Source organism: Anoplophora glabripennis, unplaced genomic scaffold (genome assembly GCF_000390285.2).
Source record: "Anoplophora glabripennis isolate ALB-LARVAE unplaced genomic scaffold, Agla_2.0 scaffold136, whole genome shotgun sequence".
NCBI lineage: Eukaryota > Metazoa > Arthropoda > Insecta > Coleoptera > Cerambycidae > Anoplophora > Anoplophora glabripennis.
The window spans coordinates 624,026-641,964 of record NW_019416313.1 but is presented as its reverse complement, the minus strand read 5'-3'; the positions used below and the strand labels follow the sequence as shown (position 1 = coordinate 641,964).

At 36.6% G+C, this 17,939-nt stretch overlaps 1 protein-coding gene across 1 annotated transcript in view; it reads left to right on the top strand.

The window, feature by feature from the left end:
* LOC108911623 overlaps positions 1 to 17,939 on the top strand; it is a 98,115-nt gene that overhangs the window by 58,042 nt on the left and 22,134 nt on the right. The window contains exon 4 of the mRNA XM_018716601.1: positions 4,172 to 4,307. Coding sequence (XP_018572117.1) covers positions 4,172 to 4,307 — 136 coding nt within the window. The remainder of the gene's footprint in view (positions 1 to 4,171; positions 4,308 to 17,939) is intronic.

Sequence of the window (17,939 nt, the reverse complement as noted above, 5' to 3'; positions counted from 1 at the left end):
TTTCTTATTTTAAACGCAACACCCTGAATATCATTCAATTTTTGGATTCTTCAGAAAATTCTAGACATTTCATGTACAATGTCCTATACCGATCTTCAACTGTTTCGGAAATATTAAGTGTTTTCAGATCTATTGCAAATATTATTTGATTTAAGAAATTCGCTACAACACACTCAAAAAAATTAATAAATAATACTGTTTATTTATTGATAATGTAAAAAAGCAAAAAAAAAACAATAATGCCAATGTAGGAGATGTTCAAAATGCTAACATCCTAATCTTAAATAGAAATTGCATCTAACGTTACTCAACATCTCAGGCTCAGGCGTGACCGATCTAATCGCAAGCGTTTTTCGTCTTCTTAAGTCAGCGAAGTCGAGGGGTTTACTTTGGACACAATACTTTTGACATATCCCCATAAGAAGAAGTCTAATGGTGTCAGATCAGGGGCTCGTGCTGGCCATTCCATCAATCCTCGCCTACCTTTCCACTGATTTGGAAATATTCGGTTGAGGTACTGCCGCACTTTGATTTGGTAATGGGGCGGTGCCCCATCTTGCTGAAACCATATCATATTCGCTGGAATTTGTGGGTTTGCTGGATCAGGATATAAGTTTGTCAAAGTTAGCATGACATTATTTTGGAGCAGTGCTAAATAATTATCGCCATTCAAATTGCCTTCAATGAAAAGGGGACCCATGATATGATCTTCAACAATAAATTCCTGCCCAAACATTCACCTTTTCAGGGTATTACGTATGTTATTCTGTAATCCAGTGAGGATTTTCATTAGACCAATTTTGACGATTAGCATGACCGCGAAGTGTAAAGGTGCACTAATCAGAAAACAAAACATGTTCTAATTGGATCACATTGTTATCTAACAATACCATCATTTGTTCACAAAAATACGTTCTATCAAAATGCTCTTCCATGAGCTCCTGAGTTGGTTTCATTTTATAGGGATGCATTTTACTTTCTTTTAATATTCGAATAATCGATGAATGGCTAACATCGAACATTGGGGCTGCTTTTCGATGTGAGTTTTCCTCAAACTCAGGCATAATATCCAATTGTAAAGTTGGCATTGACCACTGCTACAGGACATACCCCGTAAAAAAGTTTTTGTTGAAACAAATGCGCAACTAAAAATACCAATCGACATATCCGAGCGTTTTTTCGAACACGACCCCATTTATTTATTACTGAATTTATTCCATTTGGCTGATACACACTGTATAGCTTTACTAAAACCGTATTTGAAGTACGTTCATATATTTAACATAATGACTACCTACTCAAAGTGAAGTGAATCAGGTATAAAGAGTGATAAACAAAATTTTCCATTATAACTCAAAGGAGGTGATAATTAAGTTTAAATAAATCATGAAAAACCTATAAACAATATTCTCTCCAACGTCAGCTGTCAAAAGTCAGATTAGAACTTGAAGTTTTAAATGAAGATAGTAGGTTCACATTGGAAAATAAGTACAAGGAGAATCAAGCTACCAGGCGGCGCAAACAAGTACCAGGGAAATCTAGGTATCTGGTGGCACAAAGAAGATTGAGAGGAATCAAAAGAACATCAAACTAGAGACTTGCAACAGTGAGTTAATTTAAGACCATTAGATGGAGATTAGGGAATGTAGTTTTTATTTTCAAACGTATGATTGAGTAATTTCTAAATTGTTTTCTTTAAATAAAATCATAAATATAAAAATCGACAGTGAAAGTTCAACAGTAATAGTCTATAATTTCGTCTGTGGGAGAATTCGCGCAAGGTTTTAAGATATTAAAGAGACATGGAGGCGGTTAGGTCATGTTTTAAGTCACGTGACCCACCTAATCTTTTTGAAACTAGCGAGCAACCCGTAACATTTTTATTTCTGGACCTAGCCCTTGGTTTGCTGGAATCTTCAAACGAAACGCTTGTGGGACGTCAGAACTAGTTTTTTTCGATATTTTCAACGATTAAAGAGATATGAAGGTGGTTTGGTTAGGTCACGTGACCCACCCAACATTTTTGAACCTAGCGATCAGCCCGTAACTTTTTTATTTCTCGACCTAGAGAATTAGTTTTTCGATATTTCAACGGTTAAGTTAAAACAAAGTAAGTAACGTAAATGTTTCCTCTATTAACATCATAAATTTTTAAAATAGACACTGGAAATAATTTAGACGATACTTCCTAACTATAAGAGCCATAATAGCTGATCCTAAGCCGTTATTCGTTATCATAAGGCGGTACTTTTACTGCTTTAATTTTATGTCCCGTCCCGTCACCGATAGACTTTTACGAGTGGCGGGAAATTCACATTATTTCATCGATAAGCTTAAGGTCGTGCCATGACCTCGGAAACCCGAAATAAATCCCGCGGGATCGCTTGTATAATTACGTTTTAGTTCCTGGATTACGTAGGGTTAACTGTGACGCCGCGCAAGACCTTGGAAGATCAGACTGAGCGTATAAAGTGGAGAGTTACAGTCTTTGAAAAGTACCACACTGACGTACATAAATATTGCGAAAGTTGCTTGACATACACTAACAATTTAATAGTTCAATAGGCAGGGACTCAGAAGTAGCCATTTTTCATAAACTTCGAGAATTTTTTTACAAATCGGCTGCACATATGTTTGATGGATTGAAAGCTTCGACATTAGCAGTGGCCATCGCTAGATGTAGCACTTACTACTCACCTTCACTCACTGAATGCCTGTAATTAAAACATAATAGCTGGATCATTCATTTACTAAACTAATAACTAAACTGATATATGCATATGAGTAACTAAATAAGACGGTTTTATTCTGTATCTGCTGTTGGCAGCAGCGGCAGAGTACGCCATCTGTAGTTACTGTGGCAAACGACACACTTGGAAACCACAGACCATAAAATAATTAAGGAAACTGCATAGGAAAACACAATTAGAGTAACTTCTAATTCTACCGTCTAATAGATGTCGCTGTACCATAATGGCGGCAAATTTAAAATAATAAAGTACACATAATTTTCGAACTGATTCTATCCACAGTAATTGTTTGTCTTTTGAAATTCTGAAAAAACTTTTATACAGTAAGTGCTTTGGCAATTTGGAGCACAACATTGACGTTTAGTTCTACCAGGTAAACTCATTTTGGATTAAAAAAACGAATAAAAATACAGTAAGGCAGTTCAGATGATTGATTCAATAAATCCCTTATTACATTAATCTAAAACAAAACAAATTTATTAATGCACAAAACGTGACAACCTACCTGAATATAAACTACAACCTCAGACATTCCATTTCTGTTGATTGAAAGATTGGAAATACAGATTGGATCTGTGGTTGCAGATTTCTGTTTAACAATTTCTATAAAGGACAATGTTTTGCCACAACAATGCGAGATGTCCTCAGTTAATGCATGTTCGGTCCGCCCTATTCAATAAAAGCCTCTTATTTAGTTACTCATATGTATATATGTTTAATGACAAACGATCCTAGCGTATTATGTTGATCGGGGCATTAGCCCGCAGAGTAGTTGTTTCCCGCAACATCATAAAAACACTTTCATCATTGTTCACGTTTGCCACAGTACGCCACGAAACGAAATATTCCTGTAATTTTTCATTTCCCCCTTCCCTGAATAATAGAAAATTAAGGTCACCTTTCCCAACCCTTATTCCCTGTAAGTGGAACTGGTGCGGGATAAGCTCCACACCATTCGGCGGATAATAGAGAGAATTGTGGAAACCGAATTAGCTATTTTATTTAATATCGTTCCCCAGCATGGGATGAGTAAATACAAAAAAATATTGTGCCCCGGAATTGGACAAGATGTTGACCCGATGGGAGGCGGGAGTTTCGTTCAAGTTCCGTACGTCGGGCAACTTTATTGTAAGATATTTTCCAATGGGGAGTCGGGGAACGGTTGAAGAGGTTCGAAGAAGCAGATCGATTCGAATAAATTTGAATCGGGGAGTTTTCGTTGAGCTTCTTTTTGTTCGGCTATCTAAAGTCCGCAATGTGAAAATGCATAAGGGCATGATTGCAATCACAATAAATTATGCATCACGCGGTGAAGTCTGTCAAAGTTATTCACATTTCCATCGAAAAGTTTGTGCATAAAAACATGATCTAAATCTAAAGCATTTTGGTTTACATTTCTATAATATGCTCTTTAATTGCAGAAATCTAAGTCGGACAGCCGGAGAGTGGTGCTCCATCCTGTGAGTTGGCAATCCAGCGGCCTCTACAGGTGCGAAGTTTCGGCAGAGGCTCCATCTTTCTCCTCTGCGCAGAGCGAAGCTCGAATGGAAGTAGTGTGTAAGTCAGTCCCATTTTAGAATAATTACAGCTAAGTAATTTTTTCTAACTGTTTGAATTCATTAGCACAATAAATATAAAGAAGAACAGATCTTCCATGGTGACATACAAGTGGTGACACCTAGCAGTGATTCTGGAAATTGGCAACTAAATCCTTATTTAAGACGGTGACTTGATATTTCTTTTCTCTTTTCCTTCAGGCTTTTGAAATGACCAAGACACTGTTTTGCTGACTTTTTAGTTGTGGTCAAACCCCAAAGATAATACTTTCGATTGAAAATGGAGCTTATCTCATTCCATTTAACACCACATGTCCCAAATTTTATTTAAATATTTTGTATCCTCACAGTAGACCTATACTATCGAGTTTGAGACACCCCGTACTTCTTAGAATAAGGGATGACTGTTTGCAGCTTCTTTGTTTCATTAATTACATGTGTTGGACACAAAGACGATTAGGAAAAGTGAATGCTATTAAGTACCCATTTCAACGTAAATTTTAAGGTTATCTGCAGATATTCATTTAAATGCTTAATAATATCATTATTAAAGAGTATAAAAAATATGGGGCCGAGTATAGAGCCCTGAGGTACTTCTAATGTTTGTACGAATTCGTTAGACATGACCTCCCCACAGTTGTAGCTAACGGTTTGAAAAACTCTACAAAAATAAATTAGGATTACTTAAGTAGTTACTTAAGTAGTTTTCAATATTTTATTACCATTTTTGAACACGGTACAGCTATTTTCCAAAAGTTTAGAAGAGTAGATTTGTTTAAAATAAAATTTGTGATAGTGTTGTTTCCCTTGCCGTGTCCAGCTCATTTGTAGGCGGAGCGATTTCAGACGCAAACTTATTCGTGCCGGTCTGTACAAGAAAACAACTCCATTTTTGCTCAGGCACCTTTGAATCATGCCAGACGCTAACGATGCTATGAAACTATAACGCTAACGCCCACACCGTAATCAACAGGGTCTCCAGTTACGGCCCTAATAAAATACGAATCAAATGAACCCGAAAACTGCGCCGGAGATACCGCGTATCCATTTTCTCCCCTATGGCTTCTACAAAACTTCAAAAGGGAGGGTAGAACAACCGACCGGAGATATATCAGACCGAATAAATGGATTCTTTGTGTACACCGAGTCTTCCGACCCGGGATAAGACACCTCGTTAACTTCTGCTGGTGTCCGTAATTCCTCCGAGGTGAATAAAATCGTTCGCAAACAAAGGTCTCGTCTAAGTCGCCGGGGATATTCTCAGATTGTAAATAAAATCTCTCGAGGAAATGGTAATTACCTAACGTAAATGTAAATTCACAAAAAATTATTGCAAAGTATATGGAGAGGTTGGAGAGGGTTGTTTGCTTTTTTTATTTACTTATTTTCCTTTTTTTCGGAAGATTCGCATAAAATTTTTATTTAATCCAGACCGTTTCTGTCAAATATTAAGCTAGTTCAACTGTTTAAGATTAAGGTGCCTGCCAAAGTAAACTGGACTTTTTAAAAATAAGAACAAAAAAAATTTTGTCACATCCAATTTATTTTATTCAAAATAGTTTCTTTCCGACTCAATACAGTAATTTGCACGGTCTGAAAGCATGCGGAATTAGTGTTTTAGATTATCGGAAGGGATGTCGGTACCAGCCTTTTGGATGGAAAAAACGACAGTAAAAATCTGTTTAGATGGCGTGAATCGGGACCCGTTGAGGTCCATTTCGCACTTGAAAAACATTTTTTTTTACGAACATACCCATTTTTTATGATAACTACAACTATCTGATACGCTGATAACGCTCTTAAATCTTGTTACTTGAACTGATTTTCTTAGCCAACAGTATGCGTAAGTAATGTTTTGACCACAACAGTAAGGAATACTCTGATCATAGATTAGAGAAGTCTGCTTTAGTTGTTACTGTTGCTGCTGCTGCTGCTGTTGTACATGTTATTGCTATCGTTGTTCCTGCTGCTGCTAGTGTTGTTGTTTTTGTTGTTATTTGTTTGTCTCCTAATTTTAGTTATCATAGTTCGTGGAAAAAAAATTGATTTCGCCATTTTTTTATTTTCTGAATAAAAAAAATGTTTTTACGCCATCTAAACAGGTTTTACTGTCGTTTTTCGTTTGTCTGTTATGGATAATGCCATTGGAATCCTAAAGGAAGGAAGGATCTACCTTGTAATTGCCAATAGATGGCCTCATTAGAAATAACTTTTTTTATGCCTTCTTGCAGTATCATGTACGTCTATAACAGTTTTCAAGACAGGTTCAAATTGACCCCTCAGTAAAAGCATCCAAAATTTATGTTTTAATTTGCAGACACTTAAGTTTAAAGGAAAGCCATTCCCGCTTTTTAGAGGCGTCCCGACATTTCAGTGTCCCGGCGACCGTGTCGGGAAGTTTATGATGGCAGGGGACAGTCTTGAAGCTGCTCCTCGAGCTAGGCGTCAGATCTTGAGCTTAAATGTATAATTACCCTTGTTACGACAGCAGTATACCTACTGGTATTAACAACGGTTGGATTACGCAACAACCCATATCAGTTTTAGTGTAAAGTCGCTAGTCTCCGTGATGCAGGATGCAAAGAACGCGCCTCAGAAGTTGTTACACAGAATTAGACAACATCCAGTAGACTAAACTAAACCGGTTGTAGAGCAATTTTTCGCGCGTTGAAATTCTTCAAATGAATAAAAATACTCGAGGCCCTAAATCCGACCCCTGAATCACACCTCTTATTTTCATCTGCTGATCCTATTTTTCATGACTTTCCATTAATTCAAATGATATAAGAGTGAAAAAGTATGTATACAGAAAGATTAGAGACAAATGTTATAATAATATCCTCGTTTAATAAACATACACCACTTTTAACTTTTATTTTCATCAAGAAAATCACATACAACGTACTCTAGTAACGTAATTCGTAATCCATTCTATCATAGATCATAGAAAACAATAATCATACTAGTGACAAATGATACCAACATAACATTTTTCTAACACAAATTTAGCTAAAACACTGCCCCCACTCTGTTTGAGACGCCCGCGCCCCTGTGTATTTATATTTTCATTCAAAACGATGACATGGAAAAAATATCGCGAGGTTTATTCTCGTTCGGCGCTGTCATTAAAATTACAGCAAAGCTGCCTTGACAAATATCGGTGCGTAGGACTGCCTATCAAACGGATTATTGTGTATATTCATATAGAATAGGTTGAAATATGCGGTTGTCGGATAAAATCAGCCGTACCGCCTGCGCTCCTCTTTTTTTTTATTAAATTGCTTTTATATTATCTTTGCATGACGGCAGCATATAGGCGGACGTTAAGTTGTCACAACACTAAGATATATTTTATCCTCCGCTATACAGATATTGTCTTCGAACCAAAATGAATCGAATACGTGGAGGGAGATATTGTATTTTTGTTATAAATATCCACAAAGGAATCCCCATCCTTAATATAACCGTTCATTCAGTTGTTTGCCTTGCTGTAATAAATTAGAGGCATTTATGCTGGCACGACAAGGTCGTATACACGACAAGTTATACACAAATTTAAAAAATATATTTTGGTTCAGAAACGACTGTCGGTTATATTTTAAAGTGTAACGTTGGAATATCGTTGCACATCCGCTCGTGCTCCTCTTCAAGAAATCCGTAAACAATACATCATTAAGGATCACTTCGAATAGTCCCATAAAACCTCCAATATCGTTGATCCCCCCTGAAACGACGCTATATTTCTAAAAGGTACTCGAACCAGCACTTTACGGCAAGGCCGTTACACACTAGGCTCCAGTTTGACAGAAGATCAATGGTATATCGAGATTGGAACAGATAAATGACAAATAAACGGAGATGGTTGAAAGTTATTCTAAGAGAATGTTAATCCGAAGGTCGGCACTTCGGTTGTGAAGCTAATAGATATGATATACAGAAATTCCTTTACGTTTTTAATTGTTACAATAGTAAATAGGAGAAGGTGACGAGAGGGTAGAAATCCTATTGACTCATAAGACAAAATGTCGATAACTCTTATATCACCCATCAAATGAGAAGGCCTGAGAAAAAGCAGATCAAGAACAATCATCAAATTTCATCTAACACTTGTCACAAACTGTTTAAGAACTAGAACCAATCACTAACGATAATAGAGACCACATTAGTTTAGACAACAAGTGATGAAGTCCAAGGTCATATAAATAATTCTGTAAAAAATTGTGAGAATGATATTCAGTCGCTCCATAGTGCATCGGTAATAAAACACTCCCCGATCTAAGCCTTTAATGGAAGACAAAATCCGTAGAATCACCAAAAACCACCTTGATGCACTACAAAGCCATTCAAACGACTTAGCCAGTCAGATGAATGTTTATTCCACAATTGCAAGAAGGTTAAATAGTTTTTGAACAACAACTCATCAAAAACAAAGACTGGGGAAAAGCAGATTAGTGACAAGCTTCAACTTTTTCCGAACAGTTACAACAAACAGTTTAAAAACCAGAACCAATCACTAATGATAATGAAGACCACATTAGACAGTTCATGTCCTATGTTGTTACCAATCAAAGACTTCAGTTCATCTGAAGTGAAATAAAAAATCTAGAATTAGGGAAATGGCATCTGGTGTTAACTTTTAGAACAAAATTGGTAAACATTTTAAATTGGACTCGAGGGGGTTCGTGAGGTTTTCTAGTGCAGGGCATTAGAAGGTTTTTTCGGTATAGTCAGTGCGGGGGTTCGTGGTTGAAAACGTTTGGAGCGGGGCTCGCGATTAACTGCGGAAGACAATTTGTTGAGTTACGTTTTATTTAGTATGGGAAAGGGTTTCTGGATGAATAAGCTAATTATTTAGATTATTTTGGTTAGTTTTACATCGAAAGCGTTTGGCAATCAGGGGGAAGTAGATTTTTTTTATTTGTAATAGCGGGAAATGCGAATTCCTCTCGCCAAGAGGTGGTAGAACGTATATACCGGGTGGGGTATTTATCTCGAAACAAAAAAAATATCTCGGTTGGACACGATTATTTCGAAAAAAGCTTTAGACCAAAATTGTAGGACATCGAGGTATTGAAAGGTACATATTACGACTTTCGGTCTAAACCGGAAGTGGTGTTTTTAGGTTGATTTTTTTAAATGGAAAAACACATTTTTTACCACGGATTTCGATTGAAAAACGAAAAAAGATACTTGTTTTATTATTTTTTCGATTTAACCCATATTTTGGCTCTAAAATGGACATAAAAAGATAGAAAAAACAAGAATCTTGAGACAACGGAGTAGGTACCTTGTTGTGATCACTTTTTTTTTAATATTTCATACAAAAGTTGTAGGGTGAAAAGGGGCTATGTTGATATGACCTTGACCTTGACTCCAGGGTCGTTTGAAGATCAAATTCAAAATTTTAAATGGGAGTCTATTTTTTGACCTCGGAAATTACAAGAGCGGGAAGTTTTACAATAAGATATGAACTTAACCCCAAGAAGAAGATCAGATATCAAGGTCATTTTAAGATCGAAAAACTGTATAATTATTAACTACTTTTAGCACTACCCAGGAATAACGACATGGACGTAGTAGTTTTTTATTCCCTTTGGGTGCTTGTTTTCGGTGAAGTGAAAAATTTCTTCAGATTTCTGAAGATTTATATGATTTGCTAAAGAAATTTTGAATTTGATCTTCAAACGACCTTGAAATCAAGGTCAAGGTCATTTTCAAGGTCATGTCACTCTACAACTTTTGTGTGAAACATTTTTTTTTTAAAAGTTATCCTAACAAGGTTTTTTTTGTTTTTAATGTCCATTTTATGGCCAAAATATGGGTTAAATCGAAAAAATAATCAGAACAAAAAGTTTTTTTCGTTTTTCAATCGAAATCCGTGGTAAAAAATGGGTGTTTCCATTAAAAAAAATAAACTTCCGGTCTAAATCACCACTTCCGGTCTAAATCACCACTTCCGGTCTAGACAGGAAGTCTTAATATGGACCTTTCAATGGCCCTCTCGGTGCTCTACAATTTTTGTCTGAAACTGTTTTCGAAATAATCGAGTCCAAGCGAGATATTATTTTGTTTCAAGATAAATGCCCCACCCGGTATATGAATACAGTTTGACCCAAACAAGGACATACTTTGCTGCTTAGAAGACGATCACTTTACATTTAAATTTTGAGTTTTAATTTCACTTATTTTACGTTTGCTTAAACTGGCATTTGGGCGGTTTATTCTAGTTTTGTCACATCTATAATCATTTACCGTTCATAGCTTATTTTTTTTTCTATTTAATATATTTATTTACTGTTAATTTTATTTTTTGTATTTGCACTGGCACGCCACTGGCGCTATTTTATTTTTCATTGAATAAACTCGTTCTGTTGGAGTATTTTTAAATTGCTTTTTATTTTTCTACACTGATACCAATAATTATTTCACTTCCACAGAATTTTTATTTTTCATTGAATAAACTCGTTCTGTTTAAGTATTTTTAAATTGTCTTTTATTTTGCTGCACTGATAATAATTATTTTACTTCCACAGAAAACCCGCGGATTGAGGGTTTTATCCTTCCAATTTAAGCCGCGCTATAATTCAAGTGCCTACACTCTTATTTCCGATATCAGGCGGAAAAGAGAATTTTTTTCAATAGTTACCTGACCTGGTGGCAGCGGCAAAACTACCAGATAACTACATAAAGTCGACTCGGTAGGTACGTTCTTTAAGGGGCCGTGGTGAAATTGTGCTGCGGTATTGTTCTGCCGAACGACGTACTTACATACATAGCGTGTATATTACAATTTACGTACATACACAGGTTGTATCACAAATGACATTCATTGCCACAACTGCTTAAAGACCAAAATTTCCATTCCCTGACACTTCGATCCAGGATGTGTGGAGACTAAGGCGTTTAAAACTTTAAGAGGCAACCGGAACTGTCAGGTATAACCGCGACAGAAATAAGGATGCTGCACGAAGACCGCATTTAGAGGATTGCAAATTTATTTATTTAGGAACGTTTAAGTGATCCCTTGGGAGAGAAAAGCATGGCGGCGGCTTGCTTTTATATTCTTCTCAAGTTAAGACAGAGTTCTTGGTGCAGCAGTGCATCTAAATGTTGAGGTGAATTTTTAAAAGGGCTTGGGCTAGGCAGGGAAGCAACTTATATCCTGCAACCTGCATCTCTAAATCTATACTATGTATCCTGTGAAGTCGACTTGGTTAATAATGCAAGCGGTGTGTCCCAGAAGTAAACTGTTCCTTTATGTTTTCAATTGTTGTGGAATCGATATTGGAACAATCTATACGATTGTGCTACAATTTTCCTGACCCAGACCTCACAGTTAGTTATTCAGTTAATCCACTTAATATTACTGCAATTATCTCTGGCCTAGTCTGGTTTGGTATAATATTGTTAGAATGAGTTGGGGAAACATTGTATCTGATCAGGTTTTATGATTATATCGGGTCATGTGATTTGAAACAGTTGCAATACAATCAAGATCTTATTTTTCACACCAAGCACACCACACTGACACTCTTTGGGTATACAATGGTCATTCTTGAATGACCTGAGGATTGTCTCTGCTCCAAACTCGACAGTTTTGCTTGCTCACATACCCACGAAGATAGAAATGCGTCTCGTCGCTAAAGGTGATTTTCTTAGCAAAATCACCGTCCAGTTATTAATTCTCCAACGCCCAATCAACGAATTGAACCTGTTTGTTCAAATCTGCAACTAATCTTTTCACAATTGTTTCATTCGAGGCTTTCCTTCTACCGAAAATTCCACGTAATTTTCGCACAGTCTCAGCTACACACTCTCCGTACTTGTAATGAATTTTCAACCTTCACTCGCTCATCCATCGTATAACGCTCCAGTTTGTCTAACCGCGACGTGTTCACAATATGTGACCCTGTATAATGTTACCAACTCTTCGGTATGAAATTGGGATACTTTTGGGATATCCTTTATTAAATTCCCCACTTCCTGTTACTTTGCAGTGTACGACTAGATTGACGGAGCCGCCATGCCTTGTTAAAGAAAGATATGTGGAGTTCATGTAGGTACTAATAAAACTTTACAGCAGACATCCAACCGTTTGATCTCACTATAGAACGTCGAGCTGTCGAGTGTTCTCTTAGTTACGACGGTTTTATTAAGCAATTTTCTCGTACACTATACAGTTCCGCCTATTACAGCCTGAACATCCATATAAAATTTGATGCCATTAATTCCCCCATACGGATTTAATATGTAAAAATACATAAAAGTCCGCTACTAACTGGATGCGGTAAAACAAAAGCGGCACATAACTTCTGATGATAAGGCAACATCAGTACCAGTAAATAACTCATAAGCCTTAATTTTCATGGGTCGTAAAAGTCGCGCTCTATCCTTTGAAGTAGCAGCCAATATATCTGTCTTATTTGCTTCTTGTCTCTTATTTTTCTGGCAACACGTTGCGACGCCGAAGACAATAAAAACGGAGAGCGAGTGTGATAGTCTTCAATTTCAGGTATTTATGTCATTCTTGTAAGATATTGTTGTTCCTCATGAAATATACCATGTCGGTTTTTACAATATCTGAAAAAAAGCTTTGTTACCTTTGAAGTTCCGCAGGGATCCATTCTTGGCCCCCTTACCTTTCAATTCTTTTATTAATAACATATATAACTACTTTTCTTTACGGTAGGAAGGTGTTAGCCCCTGGAGAAAGAGGAGGTGGAGCTTCTTTTGGAAAAAATGTTCAATTTTTATGGAATTGTACCCTAAACTATTTCAGATCAATTTCTTCTTCCTGGGGCTTTGCCGAATTAATCTTAAACAATGCGTTTCTTATATCTTGCCATTATTGACGAATTCTCGAACGCCTTGCTTCTGGCTGTACAGCTTAATCATTGAGAATGTAGTGAGTAATAGAAGTTCGTTATTTTTCCTTTTAATTGACGTGACAAAATAAAGCAGTTCCGCAATCCTCGACCTCCAACCTCCAACGTTAAATAAATTGCAACCCTTAATTTTTATTGATCGTAAGTTCTCTGAAGATTGTTGTTCCACATTTATGATCTTTTGCCTGCTAGTCTACATTTCTTAGAAACTGATAATAGACTTGGATGCGCATATCAAATTATGTAAATAGCCAGAATTATAGAACCTGGGCTGCAGAAAATTCTCATACAATTGTAGAAACCAGATTACATCCCTTAAAAGTATACCTTTGGGTAGGGTTATCAAGAAGACGTAGACTGGGGTCTATATTCTTCTATGAAACTATAAATGCTAAAGGATATCAGATCTTTACTTTACGATGATGAGTTGCAAGTAGGTTGCTTTCAACAAGGCTGGATAACCACACACGTGCAAGAGCAACAATTCAATTTCTTAAAGTTTTATGATCAATGACTGATCAGTCAAGGGTTGTAACCAGTCATGTCACCGGATCTAACTCCTTTAGATTATTTTTTGTTTGGATATCTGAAGGATGCTATTTTTAAAATAGCAATACACAACATCGAAGATTAGAAGTAGGAATTATTCGAGAAATTAACAATATAACAGAACAACAGCTGCAAAATGTGTTTGAAAATATGCGTAGGAGAGTAAGCGACACCATTGTGAACATAATAATCTATATATTTATAACTGACTAAGTTGTGAGTTTGAATTTATTGCACTGACGTTTAGGGATTTTTAGTTGATAGTACCAACCATGCTATGTTGGTTGCCTATACTCCACTGTCACGTGACTTGTAATAATTTACGTACAATGCACTCTACAATGTATCTAAATTCCAGGTTTGTGTTTTGTTTGTAAAATAGGAGTGACTAATCTAAAGTAAGGTTAGGTTACTTTACTGTCAAGAATTTCGAGAAATCAAAAGCATTTATTTTGAAGTATATTTTCCTCGAATGGAAGTACGCTTAACGATATCATCTGCTGAACGCTTACAACAGTTGAATGTGAACTAATTTAATATGACATTATTTTTATGGTACTCCGTTAGACGTGGCTATAAACAATAGCTCTAAATACAGAATCGTAAATTTAATAAATAATCCTATTAGCGTAATAAATATTTTATTATGACATTTACAAACAGGTCCATTAGCTCCAATAAATAAAGACTCGACATTATTTCCAAGCAATAAATATATCACTTTTTGTTCTCCACGAAATCAAATTAGTGAGTCCGGCGACGCTGGAATTGCCCAATTTAAGGACGTCCGAAGTTGTCGACCCCACCAGAAGTAATTTAGATGTCATCTATACAAATCTTCGGCCGGCCTGTAATTTTCTCGCGTCTGGCTATTCAGAGGGCACGAAATAGTTACTTAATTTTGAAAGGGGGGCTCGGTGGAAATTAGGGGAGGTTTTCAATCGCGAAAGGACCACTTTGGCGTCACGGAATAAGTCGATTTAAGTTCAATTTTGGAGTAGCGAGTATGATGTAATTTACGGGTAAGTGTTAGTTGTTGCATTCAGGTGATTACAGGTACGTTACTTTGCTTACGAAATTTGCTACTAAAATGAAAAGCGAAACAGAATTTAAGATTGTTATAAGTCTAAAAGTTAAACTGGGGAAAGAAAAATTCTGTAACAATGCAAGAAAACTAAAGAGAAAGTAATAATGCATAAAGTTGTTTTAAAAAAATACTTTACCTTACAAAAATTATACAGGGTGTGGCGTGTATAATTGGAGTATTGTAAACCAATGACTTCAAGGGACTCCAAAGATAAAAGTCCATTGGAGTTAAATCAGGTGACCGAGGTGGCCACAGCACAGGAATAAAGCGTCCAATCCATCGTTGAAGAAATATTTCATTCAAAAGTGTCATTACTTCTCGAGTACCTACTGTGTGGAGGAGCTCCATCTTAAAGATAAAACATGCGTGCCCGAACTTGTAATGCCACATCGTCCAACAATTCAATTCAGGCAATCGGTTCTCCAAAAAAGTCAACATATGTTAGTCGATTTAGTCGTCCTAGTATATGGCCTATTATGCCAGCCCAAACATTTACCGAGAACCGATGTTGAAAATTCTCTAATCGCGTGAGGATTTTCATATGTGCATGTTATGGAAATTCACTTCATCACGGCTAAATGTCGCCTCATCTGTTACACAAACATAAGTAGTTGAGTCTACTTGATTGGCATGGGGGGTGACGTTGTGTCCATCGTTCCCGGTACAACCTAGTCGCCGCGAGCGCATTTTCTCCGGCTGCACCATACACTAACACCATATCGACACGTTCGGAAATAGTAAATGCATCGTTTTTTCGGGTCATTTTAAAACTAGTTGTGCATAAACTAAAAGAAATAAAAATCTCGTTCTTAATGTAATCGGCACGCTATTCTTATTTTTTACTTTATAAAAATTACACTATCACTATCGTGGAATTACAAAATAAAAACTTTTGTCTGGAATCTTTCACTTTTTAACACTGGTGGGTCGATGGACGATGCTTAATATTTAATAATTAAGTGTATAATGAATTCAATACAAATACAAAATCAGTCGACTGCACAAATTTTTTGACAATGTAGACCAACCTTCTTTTAGTATTGCTAGTATTAGATTATTGCATCTCGGTAAACATAAAAACATTTCCAAAGTTTTTAATAACTAACACAGGGTCGGCCTTCATTTTCGTTGAATAAAAGAACTTTAATTTACAAAAAAAAAACAAAGATAGAACTTTTTCGTATAAGAGTTTTCTATTACAAATATCATCAGGAAGCTGTAGTACAATTTTTATAGATTATACACGCCACACCCTGTATACAAACAGTATGAAAATCTGCGCCAATCATATGGTTTTATTATTGTGGTTTTCTAAAAGTATTGAATTTGTTCTTTATATTCATTTGTAACGCATCCTATCCACATCACGTCTCTTTGTCTCACGTCATTTATTTGAGCTTTAAAAAAAATGACAACTGATATGTTTGTTAACAACACAAAGCCGTCCTTTTTGTTGCTCGTCGCTCGCATCACAGAGACATAATTACAAAAATTCTAGCCGGTACACTGAATTCTATCCGTGGCAAAAATCCTGCCTGAATTTTTTGCCTCCTTGATTAAATCATCAAACAGATTTCCCAGTCGGGCCCGCAAACGAGAGCACTGCTTTTTGCCGGCGTCGGTGCCCGGGTGCCCTAATTGTCGGCTCCAGACTTGCTTTGGACGGGGCCCTTATGCTGAAACGGTGCTTAAAAACTACGGTACCTCTGTTTGCCGAGCATTATCCGCAATAAACGCCTCGTCGGCCTGGAAATTTATTTTTTACGTTAGTTTAGCTGAAATATGACCCGTTGGAAATTGTTACCATTTAAATTTTCTTATTTTTGTCTACACAAGCGTTAAATTATTAAAGTAGTTAAAGAATTGTATTTAGTCACGAGATTCTGCTGAATTCATTGTAAAATTCGCGGTCAGGATAAGACTAAAACGAAACAACCCCTTTTTACTTTGCATAAACCAGATTGTGTTATCAACCGCTTCGACGATGGAAATATGTAATAAAATACAGCGTTATTTAACATTTATTTGTTTCCCTGTGCCTCTTTAAACAAACGACAAAACGGGATGTAGCTGTAGCTGGCAATAAAATCCTCGTAAAACGCAACCGGCCCGATTCCATTTGGGAATAACTCTTATTCCGGGAACTCTCCCGGAGATTTATTTTGGAATAAAATGAATACGAAATGTGTATTGAAAACAAGGCGGTGTGGGATTTTACACTTTTTAATATAAAATATAATTATTGGAAAACAATCGGGTAAGAAAATGACCGTAAAGGTCTAAAAATAGAAATATACGAATACCGATCGAAAATCTATTGAATTGTTTCAATATTCATAAGGAAAGGACGAAACAGAGGATTACCTAAATGAGGGAAAAGGAAAAAAAACATTAAAAATATCATAAACCTGTATATGTAGATCATTAAAGAACACGATTTCATTAAATAATGAAGCATCAGAGTCGACGTTCGTTCACAGTCCTCGACGAGTCCGCAGCGGTCCTGTAGTGAAGTTCGCCTTGAGTTTAGACAATCGGCCCGGCTCCGGATTTTACTCATATTTGGATTGTCGCCGACTGGAGTTGTTCATCGACTTGTATGTAGTATTTTGAAAACTTTTCCGTTTCCAAAATTCGAAACTAAGGCCTTCTACTACTCGTGGAAAATTGCAAATCCCCAATTTTTTAAGCGAGGCTTCTCCTTCAGGGTGGAACTCCTTCCATTATCTCAGACCTGTCGGGTTATTGACAACTCTTTAAAAAGTTCCTAAACCGTAAACAATGAACGCCTCCCCTGCCCCATCGGCGGCGGAAATCCTTCACAAACATTCAGCTTTATATAAACTAATCCAGATTATAAGGCGAAACTTCCAAAACACAGCCCAGCAAGTTAAAATGCTTAAAGCGGGGATTTCCAAGCTTCTTTAACTCGGAACGTTTGAAATAATGTTCGTAGGAGATCTATGTTCAAAGTATATGTAGAAGAGGCGTATCTTAATGGAAAACAATGCGTAATAATTTAAAAATATTGAGACTGTCTTTTGCAAGTTGCAGATGCAAGAGACAGACAAAAGGAAGTTGTCTTTGTCTCTCCTATGCCCAACCCTCTCAT